At 35.9% G+C, this 19,199-nt stretch overlaps 1 protein-coding gene and 1 non-coding gene across 4 annotated transcripts in view; both read left to right on the top strand.

Annotated features, from left to right (window-relative positions):
• The window catches only part of Ddx50 (DExD-box helicase 50), a 34,810-nt gene that overhangs the window by 9,764 nt on the left and 5,847 nt on the right, over positions 1–19,199 (top strand). For all 3 annotated transcript variants that reach the window (XM_046419857.1, XM_046419859.2, XM_046419860.2), the window contains 7 exons: positions 43–228; positions 714–859; positions 3,069–3,218; positions 14,391–14,552; positions 14,998–15,117; positions 15,880–15,953; positions 16,172–16,331. In XM_046419857.1, coding sequence (XP_046275813.1) covers positions 43–228; positions 714–859; positions 3,069–3,218; positions 14,391–14,552; positions 14,998–15,117; positions 15,880–15,953; positions 16,172–16,331 — 998 coding nt within the window. The remainder of the gene's footprint in view (positions 1–42; positions 229–713; positions 860–3,068; positions 3,219–14,390; positions 14,553–14,997; positions 15,118–15,879; positions 15,954–16,171; positions 16,332–19,199) is intronic.
• LOC124076161 (U6 spliceosomal RNA) lies at positions 8,357–8,463 on the top strand. The gene has a single exon (XR_006846267.1). It is a non-coding gene; the product is annotated as a U6 spliceosomal RNA (small nuclear RNA).

Below are 19,199 nucleotides of genomic sequence, written 5' to 3'. Positions count from 1 at the left end.
ATTTGATTTTTACATATTACTGGCATTTTTCTCCTCTCACAGTTAATCATATTCGAAATGGTATTGACATCTTGGTTGGGACTCCTGGTCGTATCAAAGACCATTTGCAGAGCGGCCGTTTGGATCTTTCTAAACTGCGCCATGTTGTGCTTGATGAAGTGGATCAAATGTTAGATTTAGGTTTTGCTGAACAAGTTGAAGATATTATCCACGAATCCTACAAAACTGGTATATCCTAATTCAAAATAACCACGTTAACAATTATTCTTTGATCTTAAAAGCTTATGAATTTTTAATTTTTTAATATATTGTCCCCTAGTATTCTAACAAAACTAAAGTTATTCAGTATCTATTCTCTTCCTGAAAAAAAAAAAAAAAAAGAACAATAGCGTACTTTATTTTCTTAGCTTTCTGTGTCTTCTTTCATGTATTATTTTTTATAGTCATTAGTTAGATTTACTAACTCATTTTACTGATTTCTTTGTTCATTGTTTTTCCTTAAATTCTCACTTTTCTTCTGAGTTGAATTTTCTTGCTATTGTCCCCAGTTTTAAAAGGTGAAAGTTTCAATAGTTGCAATGCAGTCTATATGTTAAAAACTTTCCCTGAGTTTTGAATTTTTCATTATTTCTTTGAAGCCTGTGGTGATTTTTAAAAGTTGGCTACATCATGGGATATTAAGAAAACATTTGAATTCTTTTTGTTTATTTAAGATTCTGAAGACAATCCTCAGACTTTACTTTTTTCTGCAACTTGCCCACAGTGGGTATACAAAGTTGCAAAAAAATACATGAAATCCAGATATGAACAGGTTGACCTTGTTGGAAAAATGACTCAAAAGGCTGCAACTACTGTGGAAGTAAGTGGCTTTCCAGCATGATAGATTTTAGCTTTTAGTTGGTATTTATTTTTGAAAGTTTGTTAAAGCTAAACTCAAATTTTGGGGACCTGTTCAGGCCTAAGCTCTCTTTTCTGCCTTTAGTTAATAAGATACATAAGTATTTTAATTGTCTGAAACTGAGAAGCAGAATAGAATAAATAGGGGAAAAAAGCTTGTGAATAAGAAGTTCTAACAGAAGATCTACAAGCAGCCATAGAGACTGTATTTAGGATTCATATGACAGAGAACACGATTCATAGAAAGGAATAGTGCTGAGGGATGGGGTTGTGGCTCAGTGGCAGAGCGTTTGCCTCACCTGTGTGGGGCACTGCGTTCAATCCTCAGCACCATATAAATAAATAAAGGTATTGTGTCCCTCTACAACTAAAGAAAATAAAATAAAAGGAAGAATAGTGCTGAGATAGTTTGTTGAAGATTAGCTGAAGAAAGTTAGATCTTTACCTCATACCCAAAACTGCCCCCCAAAAAAATAAATAAATTCAGAAAGATTTTTTAAAATTGAGCTGTAGTAGAACTTTTTTTTTTTTTTTTTCCTTTTTTCCCCCAATATTGGGGATTTTATTTTGAGATAGGGTCTTGCTAAGCTGTGCAGGCTGGCCTTGAATTTGCAGTCCTCTTCAGCCTCCCAAGTAGCTGGTATTACAGGCATGTGCCACTACACCCAGCTATATTTCTAAAGGATAAGTAAGGGTATTAAAAAAAAAAAAGCTAAAAACCTATAGTAATTTTCATACTAAGAAAACAAAAAAAGGGATTATTTTCTTCTTTCTTGAGCTGGATATTGGACCCAGAGCTTCATGCTCATAAGCATGCTCTCTACTACTGAACTACACCATATAACTCCCTTCTATTTTTGATTCATTTCAAATTGCAGAAATCAGTATACTTGCCCATAAGTATTTTAGCATGCATATCTTTAACTAGAGCATAATATTTTCATTTTTATAAAACTAAGGTAAAATTTACATAACTAAAACTATAAACTTTTTGGGTAAGGATGGGGACACAGTCCTTGGCTTTGTTACCCAGGCTTGTTTCAAACTTTTAATCCTCTTGCCTTGGCCTCCCAAATAGCTAGGATTATATGCATGTGCCATTGTACTCAATTTAAAACTATAAATATTTAAATGTATAATTCATTGTCATCTAGTACATTTATGATGTACAACCATCACTTCTATGTAGCTCCAAAATATTTTCCTCACACCAAAGGTAACCCCATAACCATTAAATAGTAATTCCGCATTGTTTTCTTTTCCAGTTCCTGGCAACCACCAGTCTTCTTTCTGTCTCTATGGATATGCCTGTTCTGAATATTTCATATAAATGTAATTATACATTATGTGACTTTTTATATTTCGCTTCTTTCCCTTAGCATGTTTTTGAGCTTCCTCCATATAATATTTATAGTTTTTCAGATAAGATTTATGTGTAATGAAATGAGTGTACACTTTGCTTAGTTTTGACAAATTCATACATATGTAATACAAACCTATTTTTTTGAGTTTGTGTATGTAAACCAAACATTTATCAAGATATATTGCCAGGTGCAGTGGTACATGCCAGTAATCTCAGCAATTTGGCAGGCTGAGGTAGGAGATTTGCAAGTTCAAGACCAGCCTCTACAATTTAGCAAAACCCTATCTCAAGAATAAAAAAGACAGAGGGATGTGGCTCAGTAGTATAGTACCCCAAGGTCCAATCCCTAGTATCAAAATAAAAGGTATTTTCATCATCTCAAAAAGTTCCCTCGTACTCCTTCCTAGTTCCCCCCAATCCAGAGACAGTCACTTCTGATTTTTTTTTTCTACCATCGATTAGTTTTACCTATTCTAAAACTTCATATAAATGGAATCATACTGCATATACTCTTTCTCTATAGGACTTCATTCACTCAGCATATTATTTAAGATTCATCTATATTTTTGTGTTATTAATAGTTGGTTCCTTTTAATTGCTATATAGTATTTTGTTTGAATATACTAAATTTGTGTATCCTTTCACTTATTGACGGCCATTTGTTTGTTTTTAAATGGGGTTGAGGAGAGTCTCTGTCTTACAGTCTCCCAGGAAGGCCAGTTCTTGAACAGGTAGAAAAAAATATACAAGATAATTTTTTTCCAACAATTTTGTCAAAATAGATATTTCACCTTTTCTTTCCTCAAAGCATTTGGCTATTCAGTGTCATTGGTCTCAGAGGCCAGCAGTTATTGGAGATGTCCTTCAAGTCTATAGTGGTTCAGAAGGGAGGGCTATTATCTTCTGTGAGACCAAGAAGAATGTAACTGAAATGGCAATGAATCCACATATAAAACAGGTAAGTTTTTTAAAACATTTTTTCTAACTGAGCTGATGAGATGAATAACTGAGGAAAAATATTGTCAGTTGGATAGTGGTGCATGCCTGTAATCCCAGCAACTTGGGAGGCTGAGACAGGAGGATTTTAAAGTTCAAGGCCAGTCTCAGCACTTAGCAAGACCCTCAGCAACTTACTGAGACCTTGTCTTAAAATAAGAATGGCTGGATATGTAACTCAATGCCAAAGTGCCCCTGGGGGGTTCAACCCCCCAGTACCAAAAACAAATATAAATATATTTTGTCCTCTGGACCAAACTCGATAAGTCATTCTCAGAATTGTGACTAATTTAGAAAAAAGTTATATCCAGCCTCTTATAACTTGTTAAGTCTGGAGAAAATTTTTTAAAATATTTTTTTAGTTGTCAATGGACCTTAAAATTTATTTATATGTGGTTTTGAGAATCAAACCCAATGCCTCACACATGATGGGTGAGCTCTTTACCACTGAGCCACAATCTCAGCCCCTAGGACAAAAATTTTTTAAGAAATAAATTTTATTGTGTATATTTAAAACTAACAATATGATGTTAGGAGAGAATTGTGTCAGTTGTTATTAGGAGTACTTTTTAAGGCTTTGTAAATGTGATCTAGAAAATATAAAGGTTGAAACAAAATTAATTTCTGTTGGTAAGAATGGATAATGTTTTAGAGTTGTGTTATAAGAACAAATTACAAATATTTATTGAATGAATACATTAATATAAATTGTATGTGTTTATCATCCAGCTTTATTATCTTATTTTATCTGAATGCTTGCTCACTTATTTCTTTCTCCAAAATTGTTTTGATGTAAGCTCTAGATATTATTACATTCATAAATATTTGGGTAAATATCTCTTAAAGAAAAGGATTAGCACAGTGAATTGGAAGGATGGAAAGTTCAAGATCCTGTCTCAAAAAATAAATAAATAAAAGGGATGGGAATGTATTTCAGTGGCAAAGCCCATCCTGGTTTCAATCTCCAGTACGGAGTGGGTGAAAAAAAAGTTAAAAAGTCAAACCAAACCAAGCCAAAAAAAAAGGCTTGGGGTATAGTTCAGTGGTAGAGAGCACCTGCCTAGCATGTGGGAGGTCTTGGGTTCATGCACACATACACAAAAACTACCACAACAAAAACAAGCCCCACAAAGCTGTTATCATTAACAAAATTAACAGTAATTAATACTTTCAAATACCAATTGGGTTCAAATTTTCAACTGCCCTATGAATGCTTCTTTTATTGTTTTCTTGACTCTGGATCCAAATAAGATTCTTACATTCTTACACGTTTAGTATGTTAGTTTCTCCTGTATCTATTCTCCCTTGTAGTTTTTGCTGTTTATGAAACCAAGTTTCAGTCTGGAATACTGCTTCCCTGTGATGTTATTTAACTTGTTTCTCTGTTTTTTATACTTTCTGAAACCTGATTTTAAAATCAGAGCAAAAAATACTTCATAGGTTGTTTACTTCTAGCAGAAGGTGTATGATTTCTAGTTCCTTTTATCTTTGTGATGCTAACATTCATCAATGTGACATTCCTTATGTCAATGTCTCTCTAGTCATTTTTGTTGTGTATAACTTGGTACTTAGTAGATTCCTGAGAAAGGTCTTATGAAAATGATATTACTTGTTGATAATAGCTTGTTTGTGACTTTATACTTGAGAGTTATTTTGGCTAGTCATAAAATTCTTGGTTCAAATTTTTTTTTCTTGGGACTAGGGTTGTGGCTCAGTGATAGAGCGCTCGCCTAGCACAGGTGAGGCCCTGGGTTCGATCCTCAGCACCACATAAAATTAATTAAAAATTAATTAATTAAGGATATTGTATCCAACAGCAACTAAAAAATAAATATCTTTAAAAGTTTTTTTTTTCTTTAGTATCTTAAAATGTTATTCCATTGTTTTTGGAATAATACATTGCTATAAAAAGTCAGTTGCCAATCTGACTTTTTAAAAAGTGATTTTCCTTAAAAAAATCAGCACTTTCCCTGGGCATAGAGGCACAAGATATAATCCCAGGGGCTCTAGAGGCTGAGGCAGTAGGAGGATCAAAAGTGCAGAGCCAGCCTGAGCAATTTAGTGAGGCCCCAAGGAACTTGATGAGACCCTGTTTCAAAAATAAAAAAATAAAATGGGCTAGGGATATAGCTTACTGGTAAAGTGCCCCTGAGTTTGATTCCCAGTAAACCCTCCCTTTCTCAACTCCCACTCCACCCACAAAAAAAATCAGTAGTTTTGCGTGCTCCGTTAGCCAGTTCTTGTGGTTTCAGCCAGCTACTCAGGAGGCTGATGCTGAAGAATTACTTGACCAGGAGTTTGAAGTCAGCCTGGGCAACAACATAGTCATACTACATCTCAAAAAAGAAAATCAGTTGGCGCTGTGGCATATGCCCATAATCCCAGGGTCTGGGAAGGCCGAGGCAGGAGGATTCCAGTACAAAGCCAGCTTTAGCAAATTAGCGAAGCCCTGAGCAACTTAGTGAGACCCTGTCTCAAAAAATAATAAGGGCTCAGTTGTTAAGTGCCTCTGGGTTCAGTCACACACACAAACACACACCAAAAAAACCCCAAAAATGTAGTTTTAATATATATATTATAAATTTTATCTTTGTGATGCTAACATTCATCAATGTGACATTCCTTTTATATATATATATATATATATATATATATATATATATAATTTTTATTTATTTTTTTAAGGTTTAAGACAGGGTGTAGCTAAGTTGCCAAGCTGGATGTTGCAATCCTCCTGTGGGAATATTATTCTGCTTCCCCTATCTCCATTCCTAATTACTTTCTTCTTTTTTTGAATTTTTTTTTTTTTTTTTTTTTTAGTTGTAGATGGGCACAATGCCTTTATTTATTTATCTTTATATGGTGCTGAGGATCAAACCCAGGGCTTCACACATGCTAGGCAAGTGCTCTGCCACTGAGCCCCAGCGCCAGCCCCATCCATCCCTAATTACTTTCTATGGGATTTGATTAGGACCTTTACTACTGTTCATTTTTAGATGAAGTATATCTTTCTGAACTTTAAATGGGAAAGCATGGGTTAGAATAGTTTTCTAGATTTGCAGGTTTAGAACTTTTGTTGTTTTTGATAGTGTTTAAAAATATGGACAAATATCTCAAAAAAGCTGTTTAAAAAGAAAAGGTCTCTTGCTAGGTGTGGTGCACATGCCTATAATCCCAGCAGCTCAGGAGGCTGAGGCAGGAGGATTGCAAGTTCAAAGCCAGCCTCAGAAACATTGAGATGTTAAGCAACTCAGACCTTGTCTTTAAATAAGGCTGGGGATGTAGCTGAGTTCAATCCCTAGTTAAGGCGCCCACCCCCCACCCCCAAAAAAGAGAAAAAGTCTTCCATTTTCTGAGCTCCAGCTATGTTCTTCCTCACTTTTATCTGGATCTTTTCTTTGTTCTTGTTATTCTTGTCTTCCTGGGTTTGGATTTTAGGTCCAATACTTTCTTCTTGGTGTGGGCCTTCATTCTGGAAAGGGAGCATTGATTATAGTGTTTGTATATGGCTGAACACCAGAGCTGCTGTAGCTCCTACAGACCTTACCGTTGGTGCCTTGGCACTCTCCCATTGTCACCTGCTATGTGTAACAATTTGCTTGAGAATATGCTTTCCAGAGAATGCTGCTTCTTAGGTCACAGAAATCCCCTGCCCCACCCCATACATACAGGTTTTGCCCTATTCTGAAAAATTACTAGAATGCGTTTTCATTTAATTTTTTTGTTTTTGTTATTTTGGTACTGGGGATTGAACTCAGGGGCACTCAACCACTGAGCCACATCCCCAGCCCTATTTTATATTTTATTAGAGACAGGTCTCACTGAGTTGCTTAGTGCCTCACTTTTGTTGAGCCTGGCTTTGAACTCGTGGTCTTCCTGTCTCAGTCTCCTGAGCTGCTGGGATTACAGGCGTGTGTCACTGTGCCTGGAACTAGTTTTGTCATAGATGTTCTCTGTGGATTTTTAATTTTCTTATTCTAGTTGCTTTTTTTTTTTTTTTTTTTTTTTTTTGAGCAGGGTGATACTGGGATTTGAACTCAGGGCCACTCAACCACTGAGCCACATTCCCAGCCCTATTTTGTATTTTATTTAGAGACAGGATTTCATTGAGTTGTTAGCATCTTGCTTTTTCTGAGGCTGGCTTTGAACTTGCCTCAGCCTCCTGCACCACTGGGATTATAGGCATGTACCACTGCGCCTCACCTGCTATTTGTTTTTATTATTATTATTATTATTATTATTATTATTATTATTATTATATGTATGTGGTGCTGGGACCTTGAACCCAGGGCATTGTGTATACAAGACAAGCACTCTACCAACTGAGATATATCCCCAGCCCACTATTTGTTTTTATGTGAGAACTGATGAAATACTATGCTGTTACCATCTTCTACAGTGTTATTTTTACTAATTATATAGCATTGGTTGTCATGTTTAAAACATCTGATATAAACAGATGGATGCTTAATAATGAAAATGTTGAGGTGGTTGATGATATTCCCTGTTATTGCTTTAGGACCTTCAATAGTAACTGTCCTAGAAGTCAGTGCTTCTGAAGGAGGAATTGCCTTGCTACAAAGACCCCCCCAGTGACAATAATCAATTTCTGTGGTTGGAATATGGAATTTTTCTTCTTCATGATGACTGCTGTTTAGGCAGAAAGTAGTAGCAGCATCTCATTATGAGGAATGTTGAGTTTTATGGACAAACTAGGGAGTCTAAATGGTTTATTTTTATTATGTATTTACTTATTTTGGGGTATTAAGACTTGAACCCAGGGGCTAGCTTATGCTAGACATGCATGAGCTACCCCTAGCACCTAGTTTCTCTGTTTTTAAATTATAACCTCACTTAATTTTTTTCTATAGGTCAAGTTTTACTTGGTTTTCTCAATAAAATGCCTTGTAAATTCTCAACAAATTCTTTCTCTCTTTTACATACATACAGTCTTTTGGGAAACAGTTTATTTAAAGTTTGGAAACCTGCCGGTGTGGTAGTGCACACCTGTAAAGCCAGCTTCTTAGAAGACTAAAGCAAGAGGATCACAAGTTTGAGGCAGCCCTGGGCAATTTAGACCCTGTCTCAAAATAAAAAATAGTGCTCACTTTGGTAGCACATATACGAAAATTGGAATGATACAGAGAAGATTAGCATGACCCCTGCACAAGGATGACATGCAAATTCATGAAGTGTGCCACATTTGAAAATGAAAAATAAAGAGTCTGGGGATGTATCTCAGTGGTAGAGTGCCCGGGGGTTCAATCCCCAGTGCTACAAAAAGAAAGGAAAAAAAAAAGTTGGAGATCTGAAAATCATCACTGATACCAAGAATGTAATATGTCCTTTTTAGGGCTGATTATCAAGTTAAAAAAACCTGTGTTGAGTTTTTTAAAAAGTGAATTTGAAAAATTGACTATAAAAACTGCCCAACTCATTTAAAGTATGGTAGCTTATATATATAGCTGTTTTCTTTTTTGAAACAGTTTTCTTAATTGATTCCATGATAATCGTATGAGTTTTCCTCTTCTGGCTATCTTTCTGTGTTTTTCTGAGATCTTTTTCTGTTCTTGCCCATACCATACCTTTTCCCCCGCTTCCTTTCTGTGTTGGGCATAGAACGCAGGCCCTCATATATGCTAGACCAAGTGTTCTACCACTGGGCAGCACTCCCAGTCCTTGTCTTTCAATACTGGCGTTCCTCTCAGTTGTGTTGGGAGTGACAAGGAACAGGTGAAATAGCCCTTATCCAAAATGTTTGGGAGGTCATCTTGGTGCTTAAAATTTTTTAGATTTCATAGGGCTGGCAGTTTAGCTTAGAGGTACAGCTGTTGCCTCTCATGCACAAGGCCCCCAGCACCATGAAAAAGAAAGAAGGTGGGGGATGTTTCAGCTAGGTGTGCTGAGGCATCTCTCTAACCCCAGCTATTCAGGGAACCAAGGCAGGAGGATGACAAGTTTGAGGACTGCCTTGGCAGCTCTGTAAGACCCTATCTCAAAATTGAAAAACTGAAAAGGACTGGAATGTAACCTAGTAGTAAAGTGCTTGCACAGCATGTTGAAGCCCTGGGTTCAATCCCTAGTACTACAAAACAAACAAACTCAATTTAGATTTCGGAGTATTTTGGATTTCAGGTTTCTTTTCCTTTTGTGTGGTATTGGGGATTGAACCCAAGTATTTTACCTCTAAGATACATTGCTAGCCATATTTTTTTTTTTAGTTGTATATGGACACAATATCTTTATTTTGTTTATTTATTTTTATGTGGTGCTAAGGATCAAATCCAGTGCCTCTCAAGCAAGCGCTCTACTGCTGAGCCCCAATCCCATTCCTAGCCCTTTTGAAAACTATTTTGAGACAGGATCTCCTGTCTCCATAAGTTTCCAAGGCTGCCCTTGAACTTGTGATCTTCTGCCTCAGCCTCCCAAGTTGCTGGGATCACAGGCATGAGCTACTGCCCCCAGGTGTACTTCCGATTTTTTAATTAAGGATATTCAACCTGATAGCATAGACTTCAGAGTCAGATCAAGTTTTAAATCCCAGTGTACTACCTTCTAGTTAGGCAGCTTGAGCAAAGTTACTTTGTGTTTCTGTGCCTGTGCTTCCTTTTTTAAAGAAGTGGTATTAAAAATCACTTTTGTTTTGTTTTGTTTTACAGTTTCAACGTTTCAATGAAACCATTTATTTGAGACGTTTAGCACAATAGTTTTGTAGCAAGCAGTCCATAAATGTAGAAATATAGAAATATAGGTATGTATGCATAGATACACATATCTAATCACTCCTATGACTTTAGTCATTGTGTGTTTGCTTATAATCCCAAATCTTTCTTCAGTTAGATATGTCTTTCCAATACTAGGCCTATATTTATTCTATTGGCCACATAATCCCCAACTCATTATGACCTAAAATGAATTCATTCTTTTTTACACTCCAATAGCCCCTCAACTGGCTCCATTGTTCCCTATCTTTGAATGATATATCTACCTATAGCCCAAGTGAAACTTATGTATTACCCCCTGATTTTTCTTCCTCACCATTTGCAATTCAGTTATCAAGGAGTATTTTTGCATACTGTTTCCTGTGGTTTATTAGTTTATTTTCTACTCCCATTGCAGAAACTCAAAACCTGAGAATCATGAATGTCTTTTTTTCTTTGTACTTCATTTCTATTCTCTATACCAAATCCTCCCAATTTTGTCAAGTAATAGTTTTCAAATTCAGTTACCCTATTTACCTTTCTAGCCTCATCTTATTATCACATTTGCTCCCCATTTTTTGCACTATCTTCATACATGTTATACTTCATGTCACCACAGGGCTCTTGAACTTGCAGTCCACCTCACTTATCAAGTTCCTCTTGTCTTTCACATCTCAGTTCAAAGCATCACTTTTCAGGAAATCCTTCCGTGCCCCAAACTAGGTCAGGTTTGGATTAGTGCTTCTTGATTCTTAGACTGATGCTTCATTCTTTACACTTGCTGGATAAATTTATTTCTGTGTCTAATTATTTGTTTCATGTCCTTCTCCACTACTGGAGTATGAAGACCATAAAGACAGGCAGTCTTACCATGTTCACTTTTTTTTTTTTTTTTTTAAGTGGTGCTGGTGATTGAACTCAGGGCCTCACACACTCACACATACTGGACACTTTACTACTAAGCCATATCCTCAGTCCCCTTGTGTGCCTTTTAAATCCTGATGCCTGATATGTAGTATGTCTCTAAATATTTGTTGAGTGAATAGGTGGTCATTATCACTATCCTAGGGTCTGACATCTCTTCTAAATTTTTGCAGTTTGTGTTTTGTCTATAGATATAGTGATATAGTGTATAGATACACTAATTGGAGTATTCCTTCTATATTATAAATGTGTTTGTGATAGTTTTCTTTAGAATCATTCAATTGTTTCACCTTGTCCTTAAGATAAAGTTCATATTCCTTTCCCAGTCTCATCTCTTATCACTTACCCTTTCTTAATCTGTTTCAGTAGTAGTGTACTACAACATTTGTAGTTCCCCAGACATACTATTTATGTATGATATTTCTAACCTGAAACTTCCTAGCTTTCTGTTCTTTCATTTACATGACCCCTAGTTCTTTTTTTTTTTTTTTTAATATTATTTAGTTGTTGATGGACCTTTATTTTATTTACTTATTTACATGTGGTGCTGAGAATTAAACCCTGCCTCACACATGCTAGGCAAGTGCTCTACCGCTGAGCTACAACTCCAGCCCCAACTCCTAGTTCTTTATTTATCATTCAGGTCTCAGTTTCAGACCTGTTTCCCACTTAGCAAGTATGAGGCCCTGGGTTCAATGCCTAGTAACTCCAAAATAATAATAGTCAGATTTCCCCTTAGATATTTCTGTAGCATGATGTAAATATATACCTGTCGCGGCACATATCATACTGTTAGGTGTTTTTTTTTGTTTGTTTTGTTTTGTTACTGGGGATTGAACTCCAGCACTCAACCACTGAGCCACATCCCCAGCCCTATTTTGTATTTTATGTAGAGATAGGATCTCACTGAGTTGTTCAGTGCCTCGCTTTTGTTAAGGCTGGCTTTGACCTTATGATCCTCTTGCCTTGGCCTCCTGAATCACTGTGATTACAAGCATGCACCACAGTGCCCAGCTATTGTACTGTTTTGAAGATACCTATCAAATTGTGTGTTCTAAACTATTTCTTTATGAATGTTCCGGAAACTAATACAATCTCAGGCACATAGCAGGTACACAGTGAATTCACTCATTATGCAGTAAGTTTAGATACTAAGGCATGTACTGTTGGGGTTAAATCATTGTTATGAACTTTTTAATAGTGGCAAGATGAACTTTTTAATAGTGGCAAGGAATACAAGGTAATTTATTCATAGTATTAGGAAAATTATTTGGAGAACAAATGGAAGATCAACCTAGTTTAAATAGGTTCAGCTTTGCTAAAAATAACAGAAGTGCAATAGTGGTGCACACCTGTAATCCTAGTGACTAGGGAGGCTGAGATGGGAGGATCTCAAGTTCAAAATCAGCATCAGCAACTTTGTGAAGACCTAAGCAACTTAGCAAGACTCTGTCTCAAAAAATAAAAAGGGCTGGGGATGTGGCTTAGTGGTTAAGCATCTCTGGTTCAATCCCCAGGACTCCACTAAAAAATAATAATAAATAAATAAATAAATTACAAAAGTACAAATTAAAACAGCATTGGGGATTTTTTTTTTTCCCCCGAAGTACTGGTATTAAAGCAAAGTACTTACTCTAGCTCACCCTTTTGTAAATTTTGAGAAAAGGACTCACTAATTGCCCATGCTGCTCTAGAGCTCAAGATTCTCTTGTTTCAGCCTCTTTAGTAACTGGGATTACAAGTGTGTGCCACCATTGCCTGGCAGAAAGTTATTTTTGCCTATTAGATTAACAAAGGTTATCATTTATAATATATGGGCAGGTAGGGTATGATGAAATAAACTCTTGCAGTATATAAAAAGTTAATGGGGGCACAACTTCTTTTTATAAAAATTAGTCAGTAGTTAGTAAGCTGTTCAATGTTCTTCTTCTTATTATTTTTTTTTTTTTTTAGAGAGAGAGGGAGAGAGAATTTTTTAATATTTATTTTTTTTTAGTTTTCGGGGGACGCAACATCTTTGTTTGTATGTGGTGCTGAGGATCAAACCCGGGCCGCACGCATGCCAGGCGAGTGCGCTACCACTTGAGCCACATCCCCAGCCCCTATTATTATATTTTTATTTACTTTTTTTATGGGTGGTTCCTGGGGATTGAACCCAGGTCCTTGGGCATGTGAGGCAAGAACTCTACCAACTCTGAGCTATATCTCTAGACCCTCAATGTTCTTTTTTTTTTTTTTATGGTTCTGGGGATTGAACCCAGATGTGCATGCTAGGCATCTGCTTTACCACTGAGCTACATTTCTAGCCCCAAATGTTCATTAATTTTGAACCAGAAATTCAACTTCTAGACATATAATCTTTTGAAATACACATATACAGAAGTATCCAGAAATATAAGTACAAGTTTGTTCACTACAGTGTCGTTTCTAAAGGTGAAAATTTGGATAAAACTCAAATGTTCATCAGTGGGATATTGTTAAAGTAAATGCCACTCACTACATCCATATGTAAAAACTGTATTTAAAGATAGTTTTTAATAATTAAGTAAAGTTGCCTCTATGGATCTGAAAAAAGGTTTATATTATAGTATTAAAATTTTTAAGTAGGTTGCAAAACAGTATATATAAAATATGATTCCTTTTTATACAGAAACACTGTGCCCGTGGTTTAGGCACAGTGGTATATGCCTGTAAATCCCAAGAACTCAGGAGGCTGAAGCAGGAGGACCCCAAGTTTGAGCCTAGCCTGGGCAACTTAGCAAGACTCTGTCTCAGATTTTAAAAAGAGAAATTCGTTACTTAAAAAGTCTGGGTATGAAGCTCAGTGGTAGAGTGCCCCTAGGTTCAATCTCTAGTACTTAAAAAAAACAAAAACCCTAATACCCAAAAATATAAAACTGTGTTATCTGTTAGTGTATGTAGATAACATGGGATAATATGTATATGTATTTAAAAAAAAAATCTGCTGGCTGGGGATGTAGCTCAGTGGTATAGTGCTTGCCTGGCATGAATGAGGACCTGAGTTTAGTCCCCAGCACTCTAAGAAAATAAACAAAAAAACAATGACAGAGTGTTAGGAATGAATTATTTCCTTTTTTTTTTTTTGGTACCAGAGATTGAACCCAGTGACATTCAACCACTGAGCCACATCCCCAGCCCTTTATTAAAAATTTGAGACAGAGTTTTGCTAAGTTGCTTAGGGTCTCGCAAAGTTTCTGAGGCTGGTTTTGAACTTGAGATCCTCCTGCTTAGCCTCTTGAGCTGCTGGAATTACAGGCATGTAGCAGTAAATTATTTCTAAGAGGGTGATCTTAGGGACACTTTTATGTTTTAGTTAAATATTTTTATAATGTTTGATTTTTCAAAAAAAAAACAAAAACCAGCATGCATTGTTACAGTCATTGAGAAAAGGAAATTAAAAGATAAAAAGAGCATTGACTGAATGATGTTAGGGTGCTATCAGTTGCAAGTATGAACTGTATATGTAATTGTGATTCTTTTTTCAATAGAATGCTCAGTGTTTGCATGGGGACATTGCACAGTCACAAAGAGAAATTACACTAAAAGGCTTCAGAGAAGGTAGTTTCAAAGTTTTGGTGGCAACCAATGTGGCTGCCCGTGGTTTGGACATTCCTGAAGTTGACCTGGTGATTCAAAGTTCTCCTCCACAGGTAGGAAATGGGATTTGGTCTGGGGAAAACAAGAGCAGTTTTATAAATTGCTATCTTATTTACAAGTATTGCTTGAAATATGAAAAATATGTCCATCATTCTTGCTTTCAGGTGTTTTTTTGTTACTATGGTGTTAAATTGATCCGAATCTGATGGCCTTTTCAGTGATTAACTTCACTTTTTGAATTTGAAATTTGGATCAACAAAATCATATAAATGAATTATATAAAGTTTATGTTAAGAACTCTGGAAGAGATGGTTAGAAAGCTTAAAACCATCCCCTGTATCCCAAAATTCTAGCATATAAATTATTTGGCATGTTGAAAAGCACAACAGGATTGAAATAAAAATTTAATTATTGTTATTTTATTTCATTATTTGGATGTTGGGATGACTGTGGAGCTTGTCATAATTTTAAAAAGTGTTTTCCTTTTTTAATTTTCAGGATGTTGAGTCCTATATCCATCGTTCTGGACGCACAGGTAGAGCTGGTCGGACCGGAATTTGCATATGTTTTTATCAACCAAGAGAAAGAGGTCAACTAAGATATGTGGAACAAAAAGCAGTAAGTAAAGTTGAATTATTTCAGGCTTATTATCTAAATGGTGCCTTAGAAAAGGGCTCTTTTTATATTTGTTCTCACAAATAGATCTTCTTAACTTTTCTCAGTTTAAGCTGCATTTGGATGTGAAGCATGTGGGAGCTAAATTTATATTAGCTGCAAGACTGTTTTAATACAGCTTTTATTGTGAAGATAGAAGAGCTGCCTTTCTCATTTTTCTCTTGAATTTCTCCCTTGTTATTGAAATAAGTGTGTTGCGATTTCATACACCATTACAGAATTATAAATGGGTGACTGTGACATTGTTTTGGTATAATAATTTAAAATTAAAATTATATTTGCCATAATATAATTATGTAATAGCCAGTGTCTATAAAAATTGTACAATTTCTGTGTTCCAGATTTTTTTGTAGTATTTCACATTTTCTCCTATTTTATAATATTTTTATATACTATCTCATAAACTTTGTAAAGTGAGATGGGAGTAATAAGGAAAAAAGTTGATTGATTTAAATAATGTTCTTTTTTTTTTGAATCAGCTTTGTTTTGCAAGTCAAATTCCATAATTGTAACTAAGGGTCAATTCAAAAAAAATTGTTTTCACTTTTTGAAATTTATAATAGATAATTTATTAGAAAAAGCAGATCTTTTTATCCACTAAGACTTGGAAATCTTCCAAGAAATGGAAATTCAACAAACTATATTAGTTTAGGAATTAATTGTAACAAATTCCATTTTTCTTTAATGTAATTCTTTCATTTTCAGGGAATTACTTTTAAACGTGTAGGTGTTCCTTCTACAATGGATTTAGTTAAATCTAAAAGCATGGATGCCATCAGGTATGCTTTCTGACCTTGCTGAATAATTTTTGCTTTTGTATTAGGCTATTCATCTTTAAGCTCTTCTAGTTCAAATATCAGAAAATTTTAATCACCAGTTTTACCAGCAGACATTTAGTTATATTAATATATGAAAACGTTACTCTTTCTTTTCCCATTCATTCTCTCATCTTTTTTCCCTGTCATGACCAAGAAAATTTACTATTTTTAAACCGTAGGTCTCTGGCTTCTGTTTCTTTTGCTGCTGTTGATTTTTTCCGACCATCAGCTCAGAGACTGATAGAAGAGAAAGGAGCAGTGGATGCATTGGCTGCAGCATTAGCCCACATTTCTGGTGCATCAAGCTTTGAACCACGGTCTTTGATCACCTCTGATAAGGTAGAAGTCTGTGAAATAATTGTATTTGGTTGGGAAAAGGGTGAAATTGAGCTATAGCAGTAACTGCATAATCAATGAGTGTTGCATTTACTCCCTTCAATAAATTGCACTTTCTGTGCAGAGAAAACTGTTTTGCTCTATTAGAAATTGACTTTCTCATTTTCCTCCACCCCTAAATTTTTTGGGGGGTGTGGTGGAGGCAGTATCTGGGATTGAACTCAGGGGCACCCGACCAATGAGCCCCCATCCCCAGACCTATTTTGTATTTTACTTAGAGACAAGGTCTCAATGAATTGCTTAGTGCCTCACTTTTGCTGAGGCTGGCTTTGAACTTGTGATCCTCCTTTCTCAGCCTCCCAAGCCACTGGGATTAAAGGCTTGCACTACCACGCTCTGCTAAATTTTTCTTGACAGCCATCTTCCAGATTTTCAAGCCTATAGAAAAAAAAATTGAAAGAATATTGCAATAAATAATGACCTAGATTCAACAACTGTCAATATTGTGTTACATTTGCTTTGTTTTTGAATATACTTTTTTTTTTTTTTTTTTGCTAAACCATTTGGAAGTAAGTTGAAACATTATGACATTATTCCTAAGTATTTGCTTCTTCTAATGATGAAGATTCTTGTCTACATAATCACAATATCATAGTCTCACCTACAAAAATGAGCTAGGGAATAAAGCTCAGTTGGGTAGAGTGCTTGCCTTGCATGCACAAAGCCCTGGGTTCAATCCCCAGCACCACCAAAAAAATGTTGTAGTTCTACATTAATCATCTTATATCTAATAAATATGCAGATTTGTTTATTTCAAAAATGTGTATGTGGAGTAAAATATAGGAAATCCTAACATTGCACAGCACTGTGCAAACTGAAACTTGTATAACAGAATCTATACTTCATTTTGTTGCTATGAAATCATGCAAAGTGAGAAACAGATTCTGTGCAGGTGACATCATAACATAGTAGAATATGAAGTAGGGATTCTATGTGGAAGGGTCTGTGTGTATAACACTGACTGACATGGCCCACTGCCAGGTTGGTGTCAGATATCAAAACTTATCACATCAATAATCCCAATGGTTTGGGCTGGGGAGGCTGAGAATTGCGAGTTCAAAGCCAGCCTCAGCAACTGCAAGGCACTAAGCAACTCAGTGAGATCCTGTCTCTAAATAAAATACAAAATAGAGCTGAGGATGTGGCTCCGTGGTCGAGTGTCCCTGAGTTCAATCCCTGGTACCAAAACAAACAAACAAAAAAACACATAAGAGCCATTGGTAGCAAGTGGTTTAAAGATTTACTTATCTGGGTATAAGTGAGCAGAATCCCAGTATGCAGAGACTCATCAGTAAAATCTCTCTGATGTAGAGAAAGACAAGAGTGCACATGAATTTGGTCCTGGAACCTTTATAAGACAATAATAGCCTGTTGTCAGGATATTAGAATGATAGGGCAGAGTAATTCTGGGCAGCCATCCCTGTAGCCGGGAGGAGGGAGAAATGGGGCAGGGCAGATAAATTTGCTTGTGACATTTGGTGTAGCACAAATGAGTGCAAATGGAGCATCTGATGGTTTTCTTGTGGCAGATATTAATAGTTGTGCCAAATGTCATTTTGTTGGAAGTTAACCATATGTCCAGTTGTTTCTCCATTTATGTGTGTGTGTGTGTGTGTGTGAAAAATCAGTATTCTAGTTAAGGTTCTTATGTTATAATTTGGTTGTTGTGTCTTTTTAGTATCTTTTAGTCTAGAACAATTTTCCATCTTTTTTATTTTTCATGACTTTGAATTTGTAAAGAGTTAGGTCAGTTGTCTGTTAGAAGATCTCACTTTCTGGATTTGTCCAAAATTTTTCTTGCATAATTTATTTTTGCCTTTATCCAGAGTCACAATGCATATGTCAAAGCTTGATTTTTATATTCAGGCTAAATGTTTTTTGGCAAGAGTATGTTATATGTAATACTGTATACTTCATAGTGAATCATATCAAGAAGCATATGTCATATTGCTTTAGTAGTATACTTAGTTTGGTTGCTTGTTTGTTGGCAACTGCCATATATTTCCATTTTCAAAGAATATTTTACTCTCTTAATTAGTAATCTGTGGGGTGATACTTTTAGCATCAAGCAGATATTCTATCCCAATAACTCACCGAATACTTAAATGTATAATATCTTAAAACAATATTTAAACCATATTGGTTTTGTTTGTAGTACTATGGAGTGAACTCAGGTGTGCTCTAGTTCTGGGCTGTATCCCCATACTGCACTCGACCCTGAGCCACATCCTCAGCCCTATTTTATATTTTTATTTAGAGACAGGATCTCACTCAGTTGCTTTGCTGGGGCTGGCTTTGAATTCATGATTCTCCTGTCTCAGCCTCCGGAGTTCCTGGGATTACAGGCATGTGCCACCATACCCGGTCCTTTTTATTTTGAGAAAATGTCTTACTAACTTACTGAATCCGGCCTCAAACTTGACATCTTCCTGTCTCTCAGCCTCCTGAGTCTTTGGGATTACAGATGTGTACCACTTCACCTGGCTAACCTATTTAATTTTACTCAAAACATTAACCTACCTCTTCATAATGGCTTCCTCCTTGACTTCATTCATTACCATATTAGAGAGGTCTTTTTTTTTTTTTTTTTTTTTTTTGTGGTGCTAGTGTTTGAACCCAAGGCTTCTACCATTGTGCCACATCCCCAGTCAGAGAGGTCTTTCCCAATCACCCTGATGCATTCTATAATAGCTTGTTCTCCTTTTACATTTCTTTATCTTCTTCATGATGGTCCTTTTGCTGTTCAGTGAAGGTTTACAAAACAAGTAATTTTTGGTTATTTAATTAGTAGTATACTTAATTAGTATAGTA

This window comes from Marmota monax, unplaced genomic scaffold (genome assembly GCF_021218885.2).
Source record: "Marmota monax isolate L192 unplaced genomic scaffold, Marmota_monax_Labrador192_F-V1.1 WCK01_AAM20220418_F8-fsc00019, whole genome shotgun sequence".
NCBI lineage: Eukaryota > Metazoa > Chordata > Mammalia > Rodentia > Sciuridae > Marmota > Marmota monax.
Note: the sequence above shows the minus strand (reverse complement) of the source record. Positions and strands in the feature narration are given on the sequence as shown.